Source organism: Apus apus, chromosome 6 (assembly GCF_020740795.1).
Source record: "Apus apus isolate bApuApu2 chromosome 6, bApuApu2.pri.cur, whole genome shotgun sequence".
NCBI lineage: Eukaryota > Metazoa > Chordata > Aves > Apodiformes > Apodidae > Apus > Apus apus.
Genome location: NC_067287.1, coordinates 37,971,420 through 37,996,447, shown reverse-complemented (window position 1 = coordinate 37,996,447; position 25,028 = coordinate 37,971,420). Strand labels below are relative to the sequence as shown.

Genomic DNA, 25,028 nt, shown 5'->3' with positions numbered 1-25,028 from the left:
AAGGGGCCGAACTCACCCATCAGCTCTTCTCCACAGCCACACATGAAACTCAGCCAGAGGTGACCAGAAACCCCTCAGGGGGGACAACCCTGAGGGGACAAGGTGGACAGCCTGCAAAACCTCCAGCAGCCCCTGGGACAATTCCACCTGCGTTGTCCCGGGGTGTGCAGCTCAGACACGAGGATCTCTCCCAGCTGATGAGCAACCTCCTCTCCTTTCCAAGCTGCACTGACCCACCACCCATGGATTTGGGTTTGGGATGTGGCTACTGGGGGGAGAGGCTCTGGGAGGACAGGAGGGAGAGGAACACTGAGGCTGGAGATGTTAGGATTTCAAATTAGGGCTTGTTTTGCTTTGGTTTTCATCCCTCTCCTTGTAATTCCAAACGGTTTGATCACTCTTCCTCCAATTTAGGAGAAACTCTCTTTCTGCCTTTAGAGGAAATGCTGGGACAAACATTTCCCAAGTGAAAATAGCAGGAATCCTAAAAAAAAATAAAAAAGGGACTGTGACCTTGACTGGAAACAGCCACGGGGACTAAACCCTGATACCCAAAGTGGTTTTTCTCCTAGTTGAGCACAAGAATGCAAATTGTCCAGGTGTCACAGACACCTGCAAGGAGAACATCTAGAGGAGAACAGAGCAACCATCAGACAAGTCTTGCAGCTCAAGCTTGTAAGGAGTTTTCCACTGAAGATGCCAGAAAAAAAAAACCCAACAAAACAACAAACCCAAACCAAACCAAAACCAAGTTATAATTCCGTGGAATTACCCTGCACTTTTATGCCAGGCCAGACTTGAGGAGCTACATTTCCAGAGCTGGGGAGGAAGAAAGCTGGAGGAGAAATGAGAGGCCAGGTCCCTCCTGGGTATTGGCCCAAGGGGTGGCAAGGCAGGAGCTGGCCCTGGAGCAGGGAAAGCTGTGCCCAGCCCCTGCCTGCTTGCCTGTCCCCCCCTTGCAGGCAGCACGGCTCTCCGGCCCCCTCCAGTGGCTGCAGAGGATGAGGAGGAGAAGGCTCCAGCAAAGCTCTTCTCCTTCCCTGCCACGGCGAGGTAAATAATCAGGCAGGCACGGTCTTGCAGGGGAACATCTTTATTCAGCCACACATGAATCCAGGCCCACCACAATACCTCCTGTCTCCTCCCAGGTCTCACCTGCCTGCCCTTGCACAAGCGTTTCAGCCTGGGCAAACCCAACAGGTTTGGGCTTCTTAAAAGTGGGGACTTGGTCAGCCCTGCTCTGTCCTGAGTGGGTTCCTTCACTGGAAAAAGGAAGGGCTGAAGAGGTGCTGGACCTCCGAGCCTGGTTGTGGTGTAAAAAGTGCTTTACTTGACTTTAGGAATGGGAAAAAAAACAAACAAACAAAAAAAAAACCCCAAACCCAAACACTTCAACCCAACAGATGCTGCTCCTCTGCTTTTTGCACAGCCCCCCCAAAGAGCAGGAAATGGTATTTGGGTCCCAGCTACCAGCATTCCATGCTCTGGAAATCCCCTCTAGCAACAAAGCCCACATGAAAAAAAAAAAACAACACAACAAAACCTGCTTTGGATCTGCTTTGCTTATCCCAGATCTGGTTTGGTTTCTTGAACCATTTTCCAAATCTTGTTATCCCATCCCACCCAGGCTCACAGCAAGGCCACACAATGCACAGCTTTCTATACTGTGCAGCAAGAAAACAGGTCTCATTTCCCACCCGTGACTTCAGGACACTCATTTGTTCTGTTATGCCCCATGGACAACATGGAGAAACCATTTTGCCACAAGAAAATGCTTTGCTACACAGGAGGAAAAGGTGAAGTCTGAGCTAAGGCAAAAAGTAAATGCTGTTCCTCCAGTGGGAAGATAAATAATATGCACATGTTTACTCAGATTTCATTTTGGAAGACTGTTGTTTCCTGGGTTGAAAAGGACAAGACAGGCAGAGGACACTGGTTTTGGCCCTACAGGACACCAAGGTCTGTGAATGTCATGAATCTATTTTGGGATTCATGATCATTTCCCTAGGAGGAACATTCCAGATCTTCCAAGTCTAGATATTAAGCCCTGTCACTGGGTTTATGTAGCCTCAGCAACTGATGTGCACAGGGATTTAGGGCTCAATACTCTGGGAGTTGTCCCCCTGAGTTGGAGCCCCTCAAGCCAGAAGAAAGACCATCCAGGTTTAATACCAAGACCTCTCTGCACGAGGCACAGACCTGCAGGTGAGATGGGAGTTGGGTGGGTAGTCCAGGCAAAATGTCTCCTGCACTTCAAAGCTTTCATGCAGCAAACGCCCAAGTGACTGCTGAACTTCAAGCTTGCTTGCTGCTGGGTTGGGAGAACCATCCTTTGACCTGTGGATGGGGGGGTGGAGATATCCATGGTAGGGGGGATGGAGACATTCATGGTCAGGGGAGTCCTTTGGACTCCACATCTGTTGGGACTTGAGAACCCAGGTAGTCCTTCAAGCTTGAGGTGAAAAGAAATCCCCATAAGCAGAAAGTCCAGCACAAGGTTGGTGCACCACCATCACCAAACCCCAAATTCTGAGCAAAGAACAAACTGGCAGGGGCCAAACTCTCCACCCTGAGCTCACCCAGGGTGGAGGGAACTACAAAGGAACCATATCAGCACCAGGTACTGACTCCGTGCATGGCCAGAAGCTGCTCTTCAGTCTCTCAAGACAACCTCCCTCATTGTCTGCCTTTGCACAGCAGAGCCAGAGGGCACATTCCAGCCCGTGCTTCTGCAAAACATTATGGTTCCACCAGCAAGGTGACAAGAGGCTTTACAACCTGTTTGCATCTCTCAGGCATGTTCACACTCCTATAAAAGCAAGAGTGCAGCTCTCAGGCAACATGCTCGTGGGCTGCCCTGGCCTCCAGCACAGTGAAAACCTAAACCATCTGCAAGCCTGAAAGGGAAACAGCACCAAAGTCCTGCCTTCTCACCTGGAAAGCACATCTGCAGATACATATCCCTGCTGCTATATCTCACCTGAGGGCTTGGGAAGTATCCTTTGCTTTGGTATCTGGGGAATGGATTAAAACTGGAGGAGGGGAGATGGAGGTGAGACATCAGGAAGAACTTCTGGGCTGTGAGGGTGGTGAGACCCTGGCCCAGGTTGCCCAGGGAAGCTGTGGCTGCCCCATCCCTGGCAGTGTTGAAGGGCAGGTTGGATGGGGCTTGGAGCAACCTGGGCTGGTGGGAGGTGTCCCTGCCTGTGGCAGGGGGGTTGGAACTGGATGATCTTTCTATCCCTTCCAACTCAAACCACTCCATGATTCAATGATCTGAGCACTGAGTGTTCAGTCTGTTCTTAGAAGTGCAAATTTTGCCACCTTATCCTAAAATCAGTGAGCAGAGCAACACAAGGGGCTAGCTGGGACCTTCCAGGCCTGGCCATGGAATTGAAATAACAGGAAACAACCAGGGACTGCACTTTTCCTGCCCTTCCTCCTTCTCTGAAAGCATCCTGGAAAGCCACCTGCTCTTCAGCAGGTAGTAAAACATCCCAAGAAGTCCATCATTGCTCATGGAACTCCATCCTAAATACATCCCATGGTGGGAGGACCAGAAACTGAACTGTGACTTTCCACTCATTTATGCCTCTGGAAAAAAAACACTTTGGAACTAGTGCCAAGACCAATGGGGCAAATCTATGGGATGTGCTCCTACAGAGGCAGGATAACCAGGGCTGTCAGGCAAAGGAATTCAGAGCCAAACTGGAAGGCAGCTGAACCCCAGTTCCCTGTCACCCTGGGGCGTCAAGGAGATGAGGGACCAGAGCAAGACCCCATTCCAAGGAGAAGCTGACTCACTGTCCTTGCCATCCCACACTCAGCTCTCAACCACAGGTTCCTAGGCACTGATCCCATACAAGAAACAAACCCCTGGCACCTTTAGGACCACATCTGGAAAAAATACCCCACTGCACGGGCAGAACATCTGGCAAAGAAAAACTAGTCCAAAAAAAAATCAAGTTTTAACACAGGGACTAGAAAGAATCAGTAAGTAAAGGCAAAAAACAGTTATCACCTGGATTTTTACTCAAGATCCTGAGCAACCATCATCTCTGTCCTTCTAAAGTTGCTATTTTGAGAATGTCTACTTTGCTCTCTGAAGGCAAACAGCAATAGAAGAGGCACTGGAAATCAAAAGTGCTGCTGGATGCAACACTGCATTTAGAAGCACACAACCCTCTAACTCTTCAAGAAAAGGCCAACAGTCCTTTCCTCTCCCTTTTCCACACAGCTGGTAGAAGCAGCACGCAAACAGAAAGACCTGGGAGGGTTTTCTCTGGCCATGCTGCCACCATGGGTTAGGGAGTCAAAGGTATGTAGGAACTTCTATGTGCTGTGCAATGTCAGCTGCTTTACTGAACCTTCAAGAACATCCAAATCACTGCAACACTGCAAGCATCTAGGGACCATTCATAGTGTCTTTTTCTTCATGATCACACAGATGAGAATCATCAGCTGCCATCCCACAGAGCAACACAACAGTTTAACTCAGCAGCTGCTCCCCTGTTGCTCCTGGTCGCTCCCAAATATCCCAACCTATTTTTCAGTGAGCAGGAGATTCTTACTTTAAAAAAAAACAAAACAATAAGCAGCTCAGAAATCTTTCAGGTTCACGTGGTGGCTTCATCTGAGCATAACAAGCCTTGTCCCACCAACACACAGAGTGGTGACTCAATCATAGGGATCATGGGCCCACAAGAGGCTGTGAGTTTCCAGAGGTGACAATTATCTTTTCCTCTCTCCACGTTTTTCCACCTGTGCTAGGGTGGTCACCAGAATTCCTCCAGCCCCAGGCAGTCAGGAGGAGGACCAGCCAACTCCCACCTTGTCCATCACAGAGCTGGAAGGAGAGCCAAGCTGCCACAGCAGACCTGGTGCTCTGCAGGAACATCTTAGACAGGGTAGGATGACTTGTTCTGCTACTCTCCCATTAGGGCCTCTACACAAAGAAAGCCAAGTCAGCAGCTTGGAGAGACACAGATACAATTTTCCAAGCACTGGGCAGGAAACCTGGATGCATTTCACACCAGCAGAAGACAGAAGAAGATACAGACTTCATAGGGAAGAGAAAGGCCAGGCACTGACAGCAGAAGGAGAAGAGTGCTGCTGTAAAACCCTCAGCAAGGTGAGGAGGGACTCCCTTAGATGCTACAGGAAGAGGAAAGGCTTAAATATGGACGCTTTCCCCAGGCAGATGAGCAGCTGAGACCCAAGGTGTGCATAGGCAGAGCAATAACAGAGGTGGAGTCACACCTAAGAGTCATTTACCAAGAGCTATAGGATATCTTGAAGTTGCTCATGTAACAGCCACACATACCTTAGTGGCCTGATCACCCAACCAGCTGCAAACAAGGGATCACCACTTAAGATAACCAGTAGCTTAAGAATAGACACACAAAATCACTGCACCCTAAATCTGGAGGGGAAAAAAGTCACAGGGGCAGGGCGTGATGTGCACGTCATGAGCACCACAGCATCTCCCTGCGGGGGGGAAGGGCTGGGATGGGCACCTGGCTTTATCAGGGCGCTCGTTGAACAAATCCAGCTGTCTCAGAGAGCAGCCAGTTGCCCTTTTAACTGTGTTGGTGAAGTAAAAATTGTTTAATGGGGTCTGGGATTGGAAGGATATGGATCAGATCCAGGCGAGATTTGCCAAGCGCTCCTCGGACAGCGATGCGGCAGAGGGACAAGAGGCTCCGGGGGCGGCCTGCAAGGAAGCAAGCAGAGAAAACCTGGTGAGGGAGAGGGGCCTCAGGGGGTGTGGATGGTGCTGAGCTCTGGCTGAGGAGCAAAGTAAATAAATAAATAAATAAATAAAATAACCTCTTTCATATCCTGAGGCCACCGTCCTGCAAAGCCAAACCTTTCGGGCAAGGGTTTGGAGCGATGGCAGGTGCCACACAGGTGGTTTGGGCAAGATGAGATGGAGGTTCCATGGGGCTATGACCAGTCCCTCCAGGACAGGGTTCAAGAGATCACTGCCAAAGCCACCCCAGGGGAGGCTGGGAGAGGCTTTATACCGTTTGGGTCGTTTTAAGGTGGCATGGACTTGATTTTTTTTTTTTTTTTTGGTCTAAATCACCCTCTGTGAATCAACAGCACTGAAAGAGAGGCTCAGGCCTTATCTCAGCTTTCCTCTGAGGGCTTCTTTGCATTCTTGGAGAGCTCTTCCAGCACAGGGACAAGAGGATGATGCTGTCCACGTTGATTCAGGGACTGGACCTCCAAGGCATCACTCCATTATCCTGCACCTTCTCCCCAAGGAGTCCCATTTGCCTCCCAAACCCAGGCTTAACGGAAACCACCTGCCCCAGCTTTTGTGCACCTCTTCCCAGCACGACTCCAGGCAGGTTTAAAAACCAGACACGTGCAAAACTGAGTGACTTTGGGCTGGGGGGCTGTGTCCCACAGCCTGAATCCCTTTGAAATTCCTCTGGAGTTCAAGAGGGAAAAAGCCCACTTCCGAGCCTGCTGCAAAGCCCTGGCCTTCACCAGCTGAGAGCCTGGTGGTTTTATGAGGTGCAGGCCTGGCTGGAACGAGGGTGTGCATGGGATTGATGTTGGTTTTGTTGTAAAATGAAAGAAAGAGCAGGTAAATTGAGGCACGTTCAGGCCTGAGGCTCTGCTTTACTTCTGTTGTAACTCGTTTGCTTCCCGGAGGATCTTAAATTCAAAAAGCCTTTTCAATTCAAAAAGCCTTTTCCCCACCTTTGTCCACCACTAGCTGAGCTCTCTCCTGCCACTTGCTCCCATCATCCATGGCTTTACTTCCCAAGTAGCCTCTCCAGACACTACCACCTCTTGGATCCCTCCCTGGGCACCCCAGGTCACTCAAGGACTGCCTTTGTGCAGACAGGCTTGGGGAGATCCTAGACTGGTTTGGTTGGTTGGAAGGGGCCTTAAAGATCATCTCATTCCAATCCCTTGCCATGGGCAGGGACACCTCCCACCAGCCCAGGCTGCTCCAAGCCCCATCCAACCTGCCCTTCAACACTGCCAGGTTGTTGCAGGGCAACCCCCAAGAGCGAGATAAAACCAGCACCACTTCAGTCAGTCAACACCACTTACCCCTTGCTTCCTTGAACACCTCCATAGCCTCAGGGTTGACTCTGATCCTTCCAGTGGATTCAACTCCCAAGGCCTCCACTTTCACCAGGTTCAGATTGGCTCCAAAGTCAATCAAGAGGTGGACAAAGGCAGGTTCGCAGCCGTGCCGCAGGACAGCGTCCATCACACATACCGGGGAGCCCCTGGAGAAGCCCTGGATGTTGATGGGCCCACAGCAGTTAAAATCCGGGTTGGCTCCAGCCTGGAGAAGCAGCTGGAAGCACTGGAGGTTGTGGTAGGCAGCACTGATGTAGAGTGGACAGACCACCAGGGTGGTGAGGGGCCGCAGGGAGAGGCTGGGGTCCCGGGAAGGGAGGTGATGATTCACATCCACGTCTGCTCCGTACCTGGGTGGGGGAGAGAGAAGAGGTTTGGGGACATGGGCAACAGCACCACCACTGCAGCCCAGGGTGACACAAGGGCAGGGGGTGAGGCTGAAGGACACCTGGAGGGGGAGCACCCTGCTTGTCTTTGGCACCTCTGGACCCCACCACCCAAGAACCACCTTGTATCTCTCCTCAGATGGGCCTGGCCGCGATTTTGGAGCGGGGATGGTGTGTATCCAGCCTGGCCTGATCCTCAAGGAGCAAAGATGTTCCTCTGCCAACAAGGCTTCAGAGAGAGGAGGAACAGCTGAGGAACACCTTTCCTTGCCCTCCTGAAGGAGCCTTGGCACAAGAGACAGCTCAGCCCTGAGCCAGCACCACGTCATGCCAGATGCTAACGAGCTGGCTTGGAGAGCAGGGATGTTTCCAAATGGCTCCGTTGAAGAGCTGCAGAGAAACCACTTCCCCACCAGGATGAAACAGGCCAAAAAGCAATCCTGGGCTGTCACAGGCAGCAGGGAAATGGAAACAAGGAACCTGCCCTCAACAGCAAAACATCTCTGACAAAACCCTCCTCCTGAAGGAGCTGGGGTGGTTGAAATCCCACCAGAAGTCCCACCAGCGAGCCAAAAAGAGGCTTTTTCCCTGGCATTTATCTCAGTATCTGGAGCAAAGTGAGCTTGCTGTGGGGCAGAGAAGGGGTGCAAGGAGGCTACAACCCTGCTTCCTGGGCTGCTTCTTTGGAAGTAGAGGAGGCACCATGCTGTGAAGGAGCAGGAAACAGGGCTTAGTGGCTTTGGATTCTCTCATTTTTTGGTAGGAAGCAAAGAGCACGGCCAAATAAATGGGAGCAAAAAGGCCAAGTGCAGCTCTCTGGAAAAGCAGGAAGGTTTGAAAACTTCCCCTCACAGAGGGATAAAAGGTTCCTTCCCCCCTCCAGTCACCCTCCCAAAATTGAGCACTCAGAGAACTAGGTTTTTCTGTCTTCCTGGAGAGCATTCTATTCCCTTGATAAATAAGGGAGCCACCTGGGGACCAGTCCTGCCTCAAGGCAGGGACAGATTTTACTGAACCCAGAAGGGGCTGGTTCCTGTCTAGCCAACACTTCACCAAAAGCTCTCTTTTTCACCATTTTTGCGTGGCAAAAGGGTCCTCTCATCCTGAACACACTGGGTCAGGCCTCAAGCTACACTGGAGGCACAGTGGAACAGATCCCATCACAGCATGGTCACACCACGAGTCATCTCCACCCTGGCATCACACCACCAACAGCTCTGCCAGCCATCCCAGAAAATGGGTGTATTTACTATTCATGGAGAAAGTTTCCCCTGTTCCTGGTTCAGCAATTGCAGCAGCATTCAGGAATCCTGAGTGTGCTACCAAAAAAAATCAGGAACTAGGTGATGTTTAGACACCTGCAACCAGCCTGATGGGGCTGGGCTTTCTCTTCAGGACACTCAGGCTCCCTCGAGCTGAGTATGCTGAAATATTCCCTCATACCTCAAGAAAAGTGTCTTCCTCATTGCATTTCCCCCTGCCATATCCTTTAGATTAACATTTTAAAAACCAAAAAAAAAAAATCCCTGAGTGAGCTCTGGAACAGAAGGCTGTGTTTTCAAGTCTGAACAGAGCTGTGAAGTCCAAGATATTTGAAATTTTGGGCAATCTGACAATTGGGTATTAGCTTAGCAGCCTTGGGAGAGACATTGCCTAATAAAAAAATAAAAAAGATCTTGGACAAACTCCAGTTAATTTTTAATCCTGAATGTTTTCCAAAATCTTGCTTTTAATATTGCTGGCGAGGTAGACACATAAATCAAAGCATCAGCTCTCCATGTGCTGCTGAAATCCCACTTGCTACATCTGCCCCCCCCCTGCCTCAGTGGATGGAGCAGGGGAGATTCCTGGGAATGCTGCATGGAAGCTGGACCCTGTACCAAAGCAGCAGGTGGCAATGGGGACATTCTGCTCCAAGCTTGCTGAGAAAGGAGCAAGGAGGGGGGACTGTCTCCTTGTCTTTCTACTTGCCAGCTCCCTGAAAGCTGCACGTGTCTGAAAATTAACTTCCCCACAAGCAAAAAGGAGAAAATCCCCACGTTATTTTCAACTTTTTCTATTCCAAGCTTTTTGGCTGTTATTTTCCAGCACTCCCAGTCACCAAAGGGATTCCCTGGGAGAACATTTCTGTGTGGATCCAAAACCACTTTCTTCGACTATATCTTTCTACAACCTTTATTTTCCCCTTTTGATCCCTTATTATTTGGCACCAACAGCCCGTGGAGTTGTTCAGCACAGTCCCTGGCACCAAAAAACCTTTCCATTTAGAAGAAAGTCACACCACAGAGGAAGAAACTTTGCACAGAAGGAAGAAGTTTGCACAGCTAAACTTAGACCTTCACCCCTGGTGCTGCAGAAGCTCCTTGAGGGACAGGAGGTCACCCACCACCCAGATCTGGTTCCTGGTGATCACCTCCTAGCCAGGGCTGCCCCTCTCTGCCCCAGAAATGACACATCTTTGAGGGGTGTTTGGAAAGGGGAGACCAAATCAGATGACACCAAGGGTGTCCCAGTGATGGGCAAACCCCAGGCAGCCAAGAACAGCCAGTGCCAAACATCTCTCCCCTCAGTGACAGGAGAGGTGTGATTCCTAACAATTTTTGGGTAATCATTTGCTGGGTGATCCACCTCACTCCTCAATTCAGCCAGGAACATGGAGCTGGCAAGAAGGCACAGGGGGGTGAAGGCACTTTGTGAGCTTTGCATCCAGCTGAAATGGTGGGCTCAGAAACAGAAGCTGCTCTTTTGGGCCTCATCCTAGGAGAATAGGCATGGGAGTCCCACAGCAGGGCCCAGACCTGCTGCCTGGGCCAAGCAATGGGGAACACAAGGATGTCCATTTGGGCACTTCTCCACCCTCTCTCGTGTCCATCTCTTGGCCAGCTTCACCAGGCCTGTGGAAGCACTGGGCATGCAAGGAGGGAACAGGTACACTGAGCCCCACGGGGGGGAAAGATCCCAAGGGAAGAAGAGAGAGAACGACCTGAAGTTGCAGCAGGGGAGGTTTAGACTGAATATTAGGAAGGATTTCTATACTGAAAGAGTGGTCAGGCACTGGCACAGCCTGCCCAAGGAGGTGGTGGAGTCACCATCCCTGGAGGTATTCAAAAGCCATGTCCTTCAGGTCATGCTCTAATGGCCAAGGTTGTGGGGTTTATTTGTGCTGCTGGTTGGACTTAATGACTTTAGAGGTCCTTTCCACCCATGACAAATCTGTGATTCTGTGAAGGAGGCAGAGCCACCCCTCTCCCCACCAGGGACCTGCTGGAAAGAGTCCAGCTCAGAGCCACAAAGATGCTGAAGGGAGTGGAACATCTCCCTGATGAGGAAAGGCTGAGGGAGCTGGGTCTCTTGAGCTTGGAGAAGAGGAGACTGAGGGGTGACCTCATCAGTGTTTACAGATATGGTAAGGGTGAGTGTCAGGAGGATGGAGCCAGGCTTTGTTCAGTGATGTCCAGTGATAGGACAAGGGGCAGTGGGTGCAAACTGGAGCAGAGGAGGTTCCATGTGAATATCAGGAAGAACTTCTTTGCTGTGAGAGTGACAGAGCCCTGGGACAGGCTGCCCAGAGAGGCTGTGGAGTCTCCTTCTCTGGAGACATTCAAACCCACCTGGACACGTTCCTGTGTGATGTGCTCTGGGTGACCCTGCTCTGGCAGGGGGGTTGGGCTGGGTGATCTTTCCAGGTCCCTTCCAACCCCTAAGACTCTGTGACCCTGTGACCACCTCCAGCCAACACTCAAGCTCTCACCTGATCAGCTCCTGCAGGATGTCTGCCCGTCCCACCCGCGCCGCGTGGTAGACAGGGGTGCTGCGGTGGTGCCGGCTGCCGTTGGGGTCAGCCCCAGCTTCCAGGAGGATCTTGGCACACTCCAGGTGCCCGTTGACCACGGCCACATAGAGGGCAGTCTGCCCCTTGACATCCACCAGGTCGATCTCGGCCCCTTTGCGGAGGAGGAACTCGACGCAGGGGCCGTGGCCGGCGGTGGCGGCGATGCGCAGCGGCGTGCAGGGCAACCAGCCACAGCACCACACCGACTTCTCATTGATCCGGCTGCCAGAGGGGAAGGGAAAAATCATGGAATCCTGAGAGCAGCTCCAGTTGGAAGGGACCCCACACGATTCCCCACCCCTCACAAGACCACCTAAAACTAAACCACGCGACCAAGAACATCGCCCAGAGGCTCCCTGAACTCTGACGGGCTCGGTGCTGTGAGCGCTTCCCTGGGGAGTCTGTTCCAGGGACCCACCACCCTCTGACAGCGAAGGAACCTTCTGCTGATGCCCAATCTGGACTTCTCCTGGCACAGCTTCATTCCATTTCCTCATGTGCCTGGCACTGGGCACCAGACAGAAGAGCTGAGCACCTCCCCCAGATGCTACAAAGAGATCACGCAAGAGAACTCAAGCTCATAGCATCATAGAATCAATCACAAAATGGTTTGGGTTGGAAGGAACCTTGAAGATCATCCAGTTCCAACCCCCCTGCCATGGGCAGGGACACCTCCCACCAGCCCAGGCTGCTCCAAGCCCCATCCAACCTGCCCTTCAACACTGCCAGGGAGGGGGCAGCCACAGCTTCCCTGGGCAACCTGGGCCAGGGTCTCATCACCCTCACAGCCCAGAATTTCTTCCTAATGTCTCACCTAAATTCCCCTCCTCCAGTTTTAATCCAATCCCTCCTCATCCTCTCACTACAAGCCCCTGTAAAAAGTCCCTCCCCAGCTTCCCTTCTTACATGGGTCTCAACCTGTGTATTCTGCACTTTCAACTAATGGAATCCAACAGAACCAAGCTTAAAAAGGTCTGAATTTTGAAAAGTTACCACAAAAAAAAACAAACCACAAACCTTGAGACTTCTTCCCTTAAGCACATAACCAAAATTCAGCTTCTAGAAGCTCATTTCAGCTGAATTTTCTTAAACTTAGTATCATAACTAATATTGACTTGACTAACACTGACTAGTCCTTTCTTGGTTGCTGTCCCACAACTGGTCTTGGGAGCCTGGATGATGGGCTTTGTCACACAGGTAAGTGAGGGACAAACCCTGCCTCAAAACTCAGCCAGATACCCCAGAATTCCTTTCTACAGGAAGATGCCCCAAACCAGCAGTGGCAACCACAATCATTTAATTCAAGCTGCTCCAAAAGGGGTCAGAAAGTCACAGAAGCAGCAAGGAAACAGCAAGAGGACATCCAGACCTTGCTCAGCTGTCAAGTGTTAGGATAAAATTGCTCCCTTTAAGCTTGGAGATCTCCACCCCCACATGCAGAGAAGTCACTTTTCTGCTCATTCCACCACCTGTGTGATGGTGCTGCAGGTCCAGCCCTCCTCCTCTCTCCAAACTTTTCCCCTTTTCCTGCAGGAAAGGATCCCCAGCCCTGCCGCTTCCCACAGAGCACAGGACAACAAAGAAGGCCAAAAACTCTCAAACCAAGGGTCCAGAGAGCCCCAGTTGCCCAGAAAGAGGGGCTGGCTCGTTCTCATTTTTTGCTGAAAGGCCACTTTTTTTTTTTTGAGCCTGGGAGATGTTTTGCATTTGAAGCAGTTTTCTCCACAGTGCAGGAAAATTAATTAACAATCCCCAGGGTCACAAACTTAACAGGGGGTGGATTTGGTAACAGGGGGTGTTTCAGGTTTATATTCAACTGTAATCCCTTTTGTATGGTTTTTCCATTACATTCCATCCTTTTTTTTTTGGTGGAATCATGTTTCTGTCCTGATCTGAGAAGAGCTTGGTGAGCTGTGAGCTCCAGAACTGAGCAGAGGATGAGGGGATGATTTTGGGGGGTGAGGGGAGATCCTCCCAAGCTGACACCTCTCTTGAAAGAGAAAACAAACAACAAAAAAACACCCAATAAAACAAAAAGGAGGAAGATGAGGTCTCCATAAAGGCGGGGGGGAGTTGGTAGCCAAAAATAAAACCACATCCAGGTGGGACCTGGTATTTGGGTGTCCCCCTTGTCCCCAGGAGGGTCTCCAGAGCAGAGGGTGCAGGTGATAGTCACAGGATATTCATGAGTAAATTCAATAGAAATATAGCCAAATAAAAATGCACTAAAATAATGAATTTGCTACATTCAGGGGTGACTTCTGTGTGCTTTGTGAAACGGTCAGTCAGTGATGCCAAGCATCCTGCAGGCTGTGGTAACATCAAGTCTTCTGAGAACCTGTGGTGCCTGCAGACACTGATGTGGGTTCTGACCCATCATGTGGGTTCTGACCCACCTGGGCAACCTACCAGTGGGAGACTGGAGACAGGACCAGGACAAGAGACAGGACCAGGACAAGAGACAGGACCGAGATGCCAAAGGACTAGAATCAACAAAGACCCCCCCGCAGGAGACCGTCGAGCAGGCATCATCACAAAGACAGCCAATCCCAGGGAATAAAATGCCTATGTACAAGAATTCTGGGAACCCATTGACATGGAACTGAAGATGCCTGGTTTCGGTGTCTTTGAGTTGGGGTGTTTGGCTCCCTGGTCAGAGCACTCATGGTGGAGAATCCCCATATAAATCCCTGTCGCCAGCTGGTACTGAAACAAAAACTGGGAGCTTCCAACCCCCCTTTGCTTTCTAACAGTCCTCACCGCAGTGGGAGGCTGGTGTGGCTGGGTGAGGATTCCCAGACTCAGACCCAATCACAACAAAGAAGCTGTTGCTGAGCAGGGATTGTTTATTGCAGCGCTGGGGATTCTCCACCATGAGGGCTCCGACCAGGGAGCCAAACACCCCAACTCATAGACACCAAAACCAGGCATCTTCAGTTCCACGTCAATGGGTTCCCAGAATTCTTGTACACAGGCATTTTATTCCCTGGGATTGGCTGTCTTTGTGATGATGCCTGCTCGAGGGTCTCCTGGGGGGGGTCTTCGTTGATTCTAGTCCTTTGGCATCTTGGTCCTGTCTCTTGTCCTGGTCCTGTCTCTTGTCCTGGTCCTGTCTCTTGTCCTGGTCCTGCTGTCTCCAGTCTCCTGCTGGTAGGTTGCCCAGGTGGGTCAGAATCCACATAACTTGTCTGTAGGCACCACAGGTTCTTAGAAGACTTGATGTTACCACAGCCTGCAGGGTGCTTGGCATAGTTGACTGAGAGTTTCACAAAGCACCTTGTTTTAAAAGAAACCCTTAGTATAGCAAATCCATTATTTTAGTAAACTTTTACTAGGCTATATTGCTATTGAACTTACTAATGAACATCCTCTGATGTATCAGTACTGGGGGGCTACCAGCTGCCAGGATACTTTTGCGACCCCTCCCCCCATTCTGATGTGAATCCCTGCTCAACACCAGCTCGTTTGTTGGGTTTGTTGTCATCTGGGCATCCTCCTCCCACTGCCGTGAGGAGCGTTAGGAAGCCAAGGGGGTTGGGAAGACCCGAGATTTTTGTGCGTGTCGTGGGGGGTGAGGGGATCCCAACCCCGTTCCCTCACCTCTGGAAGCTCTCCTCCAGCACTATCCTCACCTCTGGAAGCTCTCCTCCTCCTGCACTATCCTCACCTCTGGAAGCTCTCCAGGACCATCCTCACCTCAGGAAGCTCTCCCAGCACTCTCCTCACCTCAGGAAGCTGTCCAGCAGCACCATTCTCACCTCAGGAAGCCCTCCTGCAGCACCCTCACCTCAGGAAGCCCTCCAGGACCCCTCTCCTCACCTCAGGAAGCCCTCCAGCACCATTCTCACCTCAGGAAGCTCTCTACCAGCCCTCTCCTCACCTCAGGAAGCCTCCTCCTGCCCTCTCCTCACCTCAGGAAGCCCTCCAGCCCCCTCCTCACCTCAGGAAGCCCTCCAGCCCCCTCCTCACCTGAGGAAGCCCTCCAGGACCCCTCTCCTCACCTGAAGAAGCCCTCCAGCACCATCCTCACCTCAGGAAGCCCCCCAGCACCACTCCCCTCACCTGAGGAAGCCCCCCAGGACCCCTCCCCTCACCTGAGGCAGCCCTCCAGCACCATCCTCACCTCAGGAAGCCCCCCAGGACCCCTCCCCTCACCTGAAGAAGCCCCCCAGCACCATCCTCACCTCAGGAAGCCCTCCAGGACCCCTTCCCTCACCTCAGGAAGCTCCAGCAGCACCATCCTCACCTCAGGAAGCCCTCCAGCACCACCCTCACCTCAGGAAGCCCCCCAGGACCACTCCCCTCACCTGAGGCAGCCCCCCAGCCCCCCCCCCCTCACCTGAGGCAGACCCCCAGGCCCCCCCCCCCCTCAGCTGAGGCAGACCCCCAGGCCCCCTCCCCTCACCTGAGGCAGCCCCCCAGCCCCCCCCCCCCTCACCTGAGGCAGACCCCCAGGCCCCCCCCCCCCCTCAGCTGAGGCAGACCCCCAGGCCCCCTCCCCTCACCTGAGGCAGCCCCCCAGCCCCCCCCTCCCCTCACCTGAGGCAGCCCCCCAGCCCCCCCTCCCCTCACCTGAGGCAGCCGCCCAGGCCCCCTCCTCACCTGAGGCAGCCCCCCAGGCCTCCTCCCCTCACCTCAGGAAGCCCCCCAGGATCCCCCTCCTCACCTCAGGATGCCCCCAGCCCCCTCCTCACCTCAGGAAGCCCCCCAGGCCCCTCCTCACCTGAGGCAGCCGCCCAGCCCTCCCCTCACCTGAGGCAGCCCTCCAGCCCCCTCCTCACCTCAGAAGCCCCCCAGCACCACTCTCCTCACCTGAGGCAGCCCCCCAGGCCCATCCCCTCACCTCAGGAAGCCCCCCAGGCCCCCTCCCCTCACCTGAGGCAGCCCCCCAGGACCCCTCCCCTCACCTGAGGCAGCCCCCCAGGCCCCCTCCTCACCTCAGGAAGCCCCCCAGGCCCCCTCCCCTCACCTGAGGCAGCCCCCCAGGACCCCTCCCCTCACCTGAGGCAGCCCCCCAGGACCCCTCCCCTCACCTGAAGAAGCCCCCCAGCCCCCTCCTCACCTCAGAAAGCCCCCGAGGCCCCCTCCCCTCACCTGAGGCAGCCCCCCAGCACCATTCTCACCTGAGGCAGCCCTCCAGGCCCCCTCCCCTCACCTCAGGAAGCCCCCCAGCCCCCCCCCCTCACCTGAGGCAGCCCCCCAGCCCCCCCCCTCACCTGAGGCAGCCCCCCAGCCCCCTCCCCTCACCTCAGGCAGCCCCCCAGCCCCCCCCCTCACCTGAGGCAGCCCCCCAGGCCCCCTCCCCTCACCTCAGGCAGCCCCCCAGGCCCCTCCCCTCACCTCAGGCAGCCCCCCAGCCCCCCCTCACCTGAGGCAGCCCCCCAGCCCCCTCCCCTCACCTGAGGCAGCCCCCCAGGCCCCTCCCCTCACCTCAGGAAGCCCCCCAGCCCCCCCCTCACCTGAGGCAGCCCTCCTCCTGCAGCAGGCTGCTGAGGGCGGGCAGGTCCCCGGCGTGGGCCGCCTCGTGCAGGCGGGAGCCGCGGCCGCCGCGCTCCAGGGGCTGGTCACAGAACTGCTCCCGCAGCCACTCCTTCAGCTGCCGGCCTGCCCCGAGCAGCCACAGAAACAACACAAAACCAAAAACAAACCCACACCCCCACGTTAACCACACACCACGCACCCAACCCCCCCCCGGAAAAGGGCTTGGGGTTTTGGTGTTGTTTTACCCCTTCTCTCCCCTCCCCAGCCCGGCGTTACCCGCCTGCCCGCCCGGGCCGCCCTCCGCCATCACCGGCCGCCTCCTCCTCCTTTCCTCCTTCCCTCCCTCCCATCCCCCCGGGCTGGGCTGATTGGTGCCCGCTTCCTCCGCCTTGACTCTTGGGTGGGGTTTGGTTGTGGTTTTATTTATTTTCCGGGTTTTTTTTCCGCCTCCTGACGCCCCGCCGGGAGCTCCATCCCCGCACCCCCCCCCCCCCATCCTCCATCCCCATCCTCATCCCGGGTGTCACCCCCCGGCAGCTCCTCAGGAGCTGAGTTTCTTCTCCCTGCTCCTAAAAACGGAGCCGGGCAGAGCTCGGGAGCTGTTAGAAGGGGCCTGCGGGGCCAAACCCGCTTTCCCCGCCGCCTGGAAGTTGTGGGGCTGGTTTTTTTGGGGTCACTGTGTGAGAAAACGTTCTGTGGCGCCAATGACAGCCCCGCACGGAGCCTTCAGCCAAGCACAGTTTATTGACATCCTTGCAAGAAGGGGTGACCTAAACAAGCAGGCACACCCACAGCCAGGTGAATAACGGTTTATATTCCCTATTCCCAAAGTTCCCTGCCCTGTTTCCCCCCTGGCTGGGCACTCCAGGGTTTCCAGCCCCTCCGACGCTTCCAATTATCCTCTAAGTTTCCCGCCCCTGTTTACACATTCCCTTCTAGCAGGTCACTTTTTACCTTTTAAGGTAAAATTTTGATCTTTTTTGCCCCCTTGGCTGCCTTCCCCATTAACAATCTACTGGTGTCATCCTGCCCTGAGGAGCAACATAGAAGTAGCTTTCATAGAATCACAGAATCCCAGGGGTGGGAAGGGACCTGGAAAGACCACCCAGTCCAACCCCCCTGCCAGAGCAGGGTCACCCAGAGCACATCACACAGGAACGTGTCCAGGGGGGTTTGAATGTCTCCAGAGAAGGAGACTCCACAGCCTCTCTGGGCAGCCTGTCCCAGGGCTCTGTCACTCTCACAGCAAAGAAGTTCTTCCTGATATTCACATGGAACCTCCTCTGCTCCAATTTGTATCCATTACTCCTTGTCCTATCACTGGTCATCACTGAGAAGAGCCTAACTCCATCTCCCTGACACTCCCCCTTTACATATCTGTAAACACTGATGAGGTCCCCCCTCAGTCTCCTCTTCTCCAAGCTCAAGAGACCCAGCTCCCTCAGCCTTTCCTCATCAGGGAGATGTTCCACTCCCTTCAGCATCTCTGTGGCTCTGCCCTGGACTCTTTCCAGCAGTTCCCTGTCCTTCCTGAGCTGAGGGGCCCAGAACTGGACACAATATTCCAGATGTGGCCTCACCAAGGCAGAACAGAGGGGGAGGAGAACCTCTCTTGACCTACTAACCACACCCTTTCTAACCCACCCCAGGATCCATTGGCCTTCTTAGCCACAAGGGCACACTGCTGGCTCATGGTCATCCTCCTGTCCACCAGGACCCCCAGGTCTCTTTCACCTACACTACTCTCCAGCAGGTCAGCCCCCAACCTATACTGGGACATCGTGTTGTTCTTCCCCAAATGCAAAACTCTACACTTCCCCTTGTTGAACTTCATCATGTTTCTCCCCGCCCAAGTCTCCAGCCTGTCTAAGTCTCTCTGAATGGCAGCACAGCCTTCTGGTGTGTCAGCAGACATGAACAGTAAGAAGCTTTGTTCGGCCTTATCTTGGGCCTTAAATCCTTCTCCATTTTCAGATCCCCCAGATGGAGCCCAATTAAGTCCCTCAGTTTCTTGGCCCATAAACCACTCCAGGTGTCATTGGAATGTGTAGATATCTCTCAAACAAACAATTATATTTCTAACACTAAAATATATATCTCAAACAAACTATATATCCCTATATGTGGTCCTAATATAAATGGGGTCAAACAAACTATATGTGGTCCTAACACTAGAATATATATATACATGTGAACCAAACCAAACACTACGTTTCTAACACTAGAATGCAAAATCAACACTACAATTCATTTCTAACAACTGCTTCCCACAGGATGGGTTGGGTGGGAGCTTTGGGTGAGACTGCCTTGCTCCAACACCTCCTGCCAAACCAGCAGGTTGCTCCCCAATCCAACCTGCCCTTCAGCACTTCCAGGGATGTGTGTCCCCCCCATCCACAGCTTCCCTGGGCAGCCTGTCCCAGGGTCTCCCCACCCTCACAGCAAAGAATTCCTCGTATCCCATCTAAATCTCCTCTCAGGACTGTTTCCCCCTTATTATAGAAATGAAATGCAATGTTGACTTTGCATTCTAGTGTTAGAAACGTAGTGTTGGGCTTGGTTCACATATATATTTTAGTGTTAGGAATATATAGTTTGTTTGAGCCCATACATAGATATACTTCAGTGTCAGGAATATAATAGTTTGTTTGAGGTAAGTGAGGTATCTGCACATTCCAATGACACCAAGAAGCTGAGGGACTGAATTGGGCTCCATCTGGGGGATCTGAACATGGAGCAGGATTGATGGCCCAAGATCAGACCCAACAAAGCCACTTCTGTCTTGCTCCTCGGGGCAGGATGGCACCAGGAGATTGTTAATTGGGAAGGCAGCCAAGGGGGCAAGAAAAGGTCAAAATTTTACCTTAAAAGGTAAAAAGTGACCTGCTAGAAGGGAATGTGTAAACAGGGGTGGGAAACTTATAGGATCATTAGAAGTGTCAGAGAGGCTGGAAACCCTGGAGTGCCCAGCCAGGGGGGAAACAGGGGAGGGAACTTTGGGAATAGGGAATATAAACCGTTATTCACCTGGCTGTGGGTGTGCCTGCTTGTTTAGGGCACCCCTTCTTGCAAGGATGTCAATAAACTGTGCTTCCTTGAAGGATCCGTGCGGGGCTGTCATTGGCTCCACAGATGTTTCTCACACCCTCATCATCCCAGAGCGTCGCAGGGGCTACTGATGTGGGGCTAGACTGATGTGGGGAAGAAAAGAAGAGTTTCCCACATACAGCTACGTGCCCGTGGCAAAAGCCCCAGCCCAGCTTTCCTTCAGGTGCTCTAAACTCTCCTCGTCCTCTTTCCTTTTCCCCAGCACCTCAAGAGGACACAGACCCCGTTTGCCACCGGGTCGCTGCTCGCCGGAGGCAGAAAAGGGCCCGTGTGAAGGAGGAGGAAGCCCAGGTGAGGGTGGACAGAGCTGCTGGGAGCAAGGCAGGAAGGAAAGACGGTCTCCAAAATGCCAGCAAGAAGAAAGGCACTCACAGCAGTATGTGAGGTGCCCTGGGATAATATGACCATGAGATTTTGTGCTACCAGCGTAATGTTGATGCTCTGCTGCTTAGCAAATAAGTGTGAATTTCCTAGCATGATCTGGGTTTTGCTGTCTTGGAAGGCAGCTGGACTTTGTGGGCAGCCACAGTGAGACAAGGTTGTCTATAAGCACATGATATGATTCTATGAAACAGCTAGGAGCAAAGAAAAAAACCAAAAAAGCAAAACCCCCAACATCTAGCTTTCCTGCAGCTCCCCTCCTCGTCGCTCCATGGCAGGATCTGCAGGATCTGCAGACACAAGAGTGGCTGCAAACAGCATCTCATGTCAACGTCGTTATTTGGGCTGAAGCAACCCAGGGGAGAGGGGCACCGTCTGCACATGGAACCCCGGTGGAACATCAACAGGGGAAAGGAGTCGATGGGGTTTTCAGGAGCCAGCACTGTCACCTTGCCCAGCCTGCAGTCCTTTGTGCCACGAGACCAGGCAGACCCCGAGCCAAGAAACATCCCCTGGAATGAGCTGGCTCCCGGTCTGGAAACCTGACTCAGTGTCTGTTTGGCCTTCCTTGAGTCAAAGGGACTCTGGAGACCAGGAGCTCCAGCCCTCAGCTTGGCCCCTGCTCCCCCAGGTTTGTGCAAGGCTTCCTAGGATCGGGATGGGCTTTGGGAGGTGGGCTGGCCCTACCCATCTCCCACCCTTTAGGGGCTGTTGCTGAGTTTGCAAGCACCCCGTGTTCCCTGAGACTACAGAGCAGACCCACTGCTCTTCAGGGGGCTCCTCTGTGAGCAGCACATTCCACCCTTGGGCTCTGCAGCCCAGCTGCCAAGGGGTACAGGGCACGTTAGTCTTTCAGGCACGTGGCCATAATGCCTGTGTACCCAGGGGGACAGGGGCTGCAAGGGACAGAAACCTCTGTGCTGTAGTGCTTTCCCACCAAGGACACCATGCCACTTTTCAAAGCTCTTCAGAACAGGCTGCTCCAGCTCAGCACTGCTCTTTAAAACAGATTTGTTTACCCCCCCTGTGTCCTTTGTACTCTCCTCTCTTCTCCCATGGGCAGGATAGGGGGGCAGAGGATGCAGCACCCTTTGCCTGCAATACGGGAGCTGAACCAGCCTTTTTTTAATTCTCTCTTCCTATTTTTTTTGGTTAATCTTTTTGGGTTGTTTTGTTTTTTTTTTCCTTAACTGCACGTGGCAACCAACCCCTCCCAAGCTGAGCTAAGGACTTCTTGCACAGGGGTGGTGGAAAGGGAGGGACTTCATTGCTCTCTCAGCCTTGGAGATGGCCAGCACTGGGAATCTGTAGGTGTTTGGGAGAAATCCCAGGAAGGAAGCCACGGTAATTTAACTCTGTTATCACTCCCAGTGCAATGGAGGAAAGTCAGTTTGCTAATCTGCATTTGGCCAAGCCTGGAGAAGTGAATTTAGGTCCTGCATTGGGGTGCTCCTGCCAGACACAGCTCTTACAAGCTGAGGGCACAGGCTGTGGGCAGCCCTGGCTGCTCTTCCAGCCTGTCCCACCAGGAGGTTGAACTAGATGATCTCCTGAGGTTCCTTTTAAGCCTGAACTACCCCAGGATCCCAATAATAACCGATGACTTGAGCAGTGCTGAAGACCATGGACTGTTTCTAAAGCCTGCAAAAGGCAGCTGCTGCCTGTTTGAGGAACATCAGGCAGACCCACCGTGGCACAAGGCAGCCAGTGGAAGAGGCACCTGCTGGCTCACTGTCTTGGAGCAGGTGGCATCTTACTCCTTGGCACCTGCTCTGTCCAGACCCACCACCAGAAGGGACAAGCAGCCAGGGCAGGTGGGCTCACTTGAGCTCTTCCCTCCATGCCCAGCAGCTCCTTACCCAGGGGCTGGCCTCTAGGGCTGCTGCACTGATCCCACCCCACGTGAAAGCTGATCAGGCCAGCAACTGGGGCCTGGGACTCTCCAGGAGAGCTTCCAGCATCTAAAAATAGCCAGCAAGGACAACACAGCCAACACAAACTCACTCGCTCAGTAGGCAAGACCTTTTTCTCCAGCTCTGAACACTGAAAAAGCAAGGAAGGCAAGGAAAATTCTACTGAGTCTTGGGAGAAGCTCTCGGGCACGGGCTGCCAGCTCAGCCACCCCCCCCCCCCAGTCACTAACATCTCCCAACCATGCTCCTTATTCTCCAAGTGGAACAGGGAGTTCCTGGCCCCATCCTGCTCCTGCAGACAGGGTGCTGGGTGCCCACCAAGCACCACTCCCATCAGAAAGGAACCAGCCCATCTCTTGGGGCACCACTAGAGAGCCCCAGGACCTGGGCAAGTGTCCTCTCCAGAGGCACCACCTTTTACATCTCCCCGAGGTTCCTCCCAGAGCTGCCAAGCAGCAAAGCAAAAAGCTGCATCAGGAAAGATCTTCAGAATTGCAACAGCTCCAGTGGCAGAGAAACGGTTGGGAGGAAAAAGGGGGGGAAGGAAGAAGGGAAAGGAGAAGGGAGGGGAAAGGAGAAAGGGAGGGGAAAGGAAAAGGGAGGGGAAAGGGGAGGAAAGGAAAAGGGGGGAAGGGAGGGAAAGGAAAAGGGAGGGACAAGGGAGGAAAAGGAAAAGGGGGGAAAGGAAAAGGGAGGAAAAAGGAAAGGGGGGAAAGGAAAAGGGGGGGAAAAGGGGAGGAAAGGAAAAGGGGGGGAAGGGAGGGAAAGGAACAGGGAGGGAAAAGGGAGGAAAAGGAAAGGGGAAAGGAAAAGGGGAGAAAGCAAAAGGGAGGGAAAGGAAAAGGAGGGGAAGAAAAGGGGAGGAAAGGAAAAGGGGGAAAGGGAGGGAAAGGAAAAGGGAGGGAAAAGGGAGGAAAAGGAAAAGGGGGAAAGGAAAAGGGGGGGAAGGAAAAGGGGGAGAAAGGAAAGGAAGGGGAAAGGGGGGGAAAGGAAAAGGGGGGGAAAGGAAAAGGAGGGGAAAGGAAAAGGGAGGGGAAAGAGGGGGAAAGGAAAAGGAGGGGAAAGGAAAAGGGGGGGAAAGGAAAAGGGGGGGGAAAGGAAAAGGGAGGGAAAAGGGGGGGGAAAGGAAAAGGGGGGGAAAGGAAAAAGGGAGGGGAAAGGGGGGGAAAGGAAAAGGGGGGGAAAGGAAAAGGGAGGGGAAAGGGGGGGAAAGGAAAAGGGGGGGAAAGGAAAAGGGAGGAAAGGAAAAGGAGGGGAAAGGAAAAGGGAGGGGAAAGGGGGGGAAAGGAAAAGGGGGGGGGAAAGAAAAGGGAGGGAAAGGAAGAGGGAGGGGAAGGGAAAAGGGAAGGGAGGGAAAGGGAAAAAGGAGGGAAAGGGAAAAGGGAGGGACAGGGGGAGGGAAAAGAAGCCATAACCAGAACTGTAATTCACGCTTAGCTCAGTCTATAAAACTTCTCCCCTTCTTGGATCTAAGCCAAGAGCTTGAATTTTTTAGTGAACTCTAAAGTTAAGTTGCCCTGGTGCATGTGTGGGGAAAGAGGGGAGGGGGGGTCGGATCCCCCATCTCCAAACTTCAACATCTTTCTGCAGAATTTGTGTCATTTGGGAAGTGGATGTGAAGATGTACATGAAGAAGGGCCTGCAGCAGAAAGCAGGCATGAGAGGTGGGAGGAGAACTTAATCCCAGCATCCAGAACTGTCATCAAGTCCAGGGCTGTGATCACAGAGAGGATGGAGCCCACCCCTTGGCCACAGCTCCCCAGTTCATAGAATCATTAAGGTTGGAAAAGACCTCCAAGACTGTCAAGTTCAACTGTCAGCCCAATCCCACTGTGGCCACCAAACCATGTCCCCAAGCACCAGGTCTGCACAGCTTCTGAGCACCTCCAGGGAGGGAGGTGCCACTGCCCTGGGCAGCCCATTCCAGTGCTTGACCACTCCTTAGGGAAATTGTTCCTATTCTCCAATCATCTAGTGGATCATCTGGATGATCTTGAAGGTCCCTTCCAACCCAAACCATTCCATGATCTAAAGATCATCTAGATCCAACCCCCTGCATGGGCAGGGACACCTCCCAGCAGCCCAGGTTGCTCCAAGCCCCATCCAACCTGCCCTTCAACACTGCCAGGGATGGGGCAGCCACAGCTTCCCTGAGCAACCAGGGTCTCACCACCCTGGAGCAAGTTGATGGGCATGTTCTCTCTGGGCTACATCTCTGTGATCAGGCCAGTATCATCAACAGCTTGAGGCACCATCAGAGCCATCCCCAGAAACACCAGGGGAGCTTTCACCACTGTTTTCCAGGAGAAATGGCCTCCTGGAGCCTTCTCCTGATGGCAGATGTGGGAATATCAAAGGCAAAGCAGGCGCCTCCCTCACCTCAGCCAACAAAGGAAACACCTCCTTGCAGGCAGGTTTAGAAAACAACATAAAACCTGTTGAGGACAAGTTTCCACTGACAGCAAAGAGCTGCCCAGAAATGAGTCAGGCAGGAACATTTCAGTCAACCCTCCCCCAGTCCCACCAGGGGATTTGCAGACAAAAGGGATTTATTTCTATTTTGTGCTCTTATTTAATTATTTTTTTTCCTCCCTTTGTTTTTGCCCTTTGAACAACTTCTGTCACCACTTGGGTGGAATTGTCAGAAGAAATCCTTCAAGGGAAAGCAAGAGCAGGGAAAAAGGAAGGAGCTGTAAGAGCCAGGGAGGAGAAAAGTTCGTTCCAACATAGACAACACACGTGCCAAAACGATCCTCTGCAGCCTTCCACAATTTCCTTGGGCAACCTGGGCCAGGGTCTCACCACCCTCACAGGAAG

At 53.2% G+C, this 25,028-nt stretch overlaps 1 protein-coding gene across 1 annotated transcript; it reads right to left on the bottom strand.

The window, feature by feature from the left end:
* Positions 1-1,077: 1,077 nt before the first annotated feature.
* ASB1 (ankyrin repeat and SOCS box containing 1) lies at positions 1,078-17,135 on the bottom strand. Its single transcript, XM_051623851.1, has 5 exons — positions 17,086-17,135; positions 16,788-16,932; positions 11,248-11,550; positions 7,075-7,460; positions 1,078-5,713 (listed from the first exon to the last, which is right to left on the bottom strand). Exons 1-5 carry the CDS (start codon positions 17,114-17,116, stop codon positions 5,580-5,582), a joined length of 999 nt encoding a protein of 332 aa, XP_051479811.1. The 5' UTR covers positions 17,117-17,135; the 3' UTR covers positions 1,078-5,579.
* Positions 17,136-25,028: the final 7,893 nt, after the last annotated feature.

Bases quoted from the DNA above. Each gene is read 5' to 3' on its own strand.
- ASB1 (XM_051623851.1), bottom strand. From the start codon at position 17,116: ATGGCGGAGGGCGGCCCGGGCGGGCAGGCGG. The intron at 11,551-16,787 runs GTGAGGGGGGGG...CCCCTCTGGCAG, and splicing joins CAGGAGGAGGGCTGCCTCAG to CCGGATCAATGAGAAGTCGG. The intron at 5,714-7,074 runs GTAAGTGGTGTT...GCTTCCTTGCAG, and splicing joins GGTGTTCAAGGAAGCAAGGG to GCCGCCCCCGGAGCCTCTTG.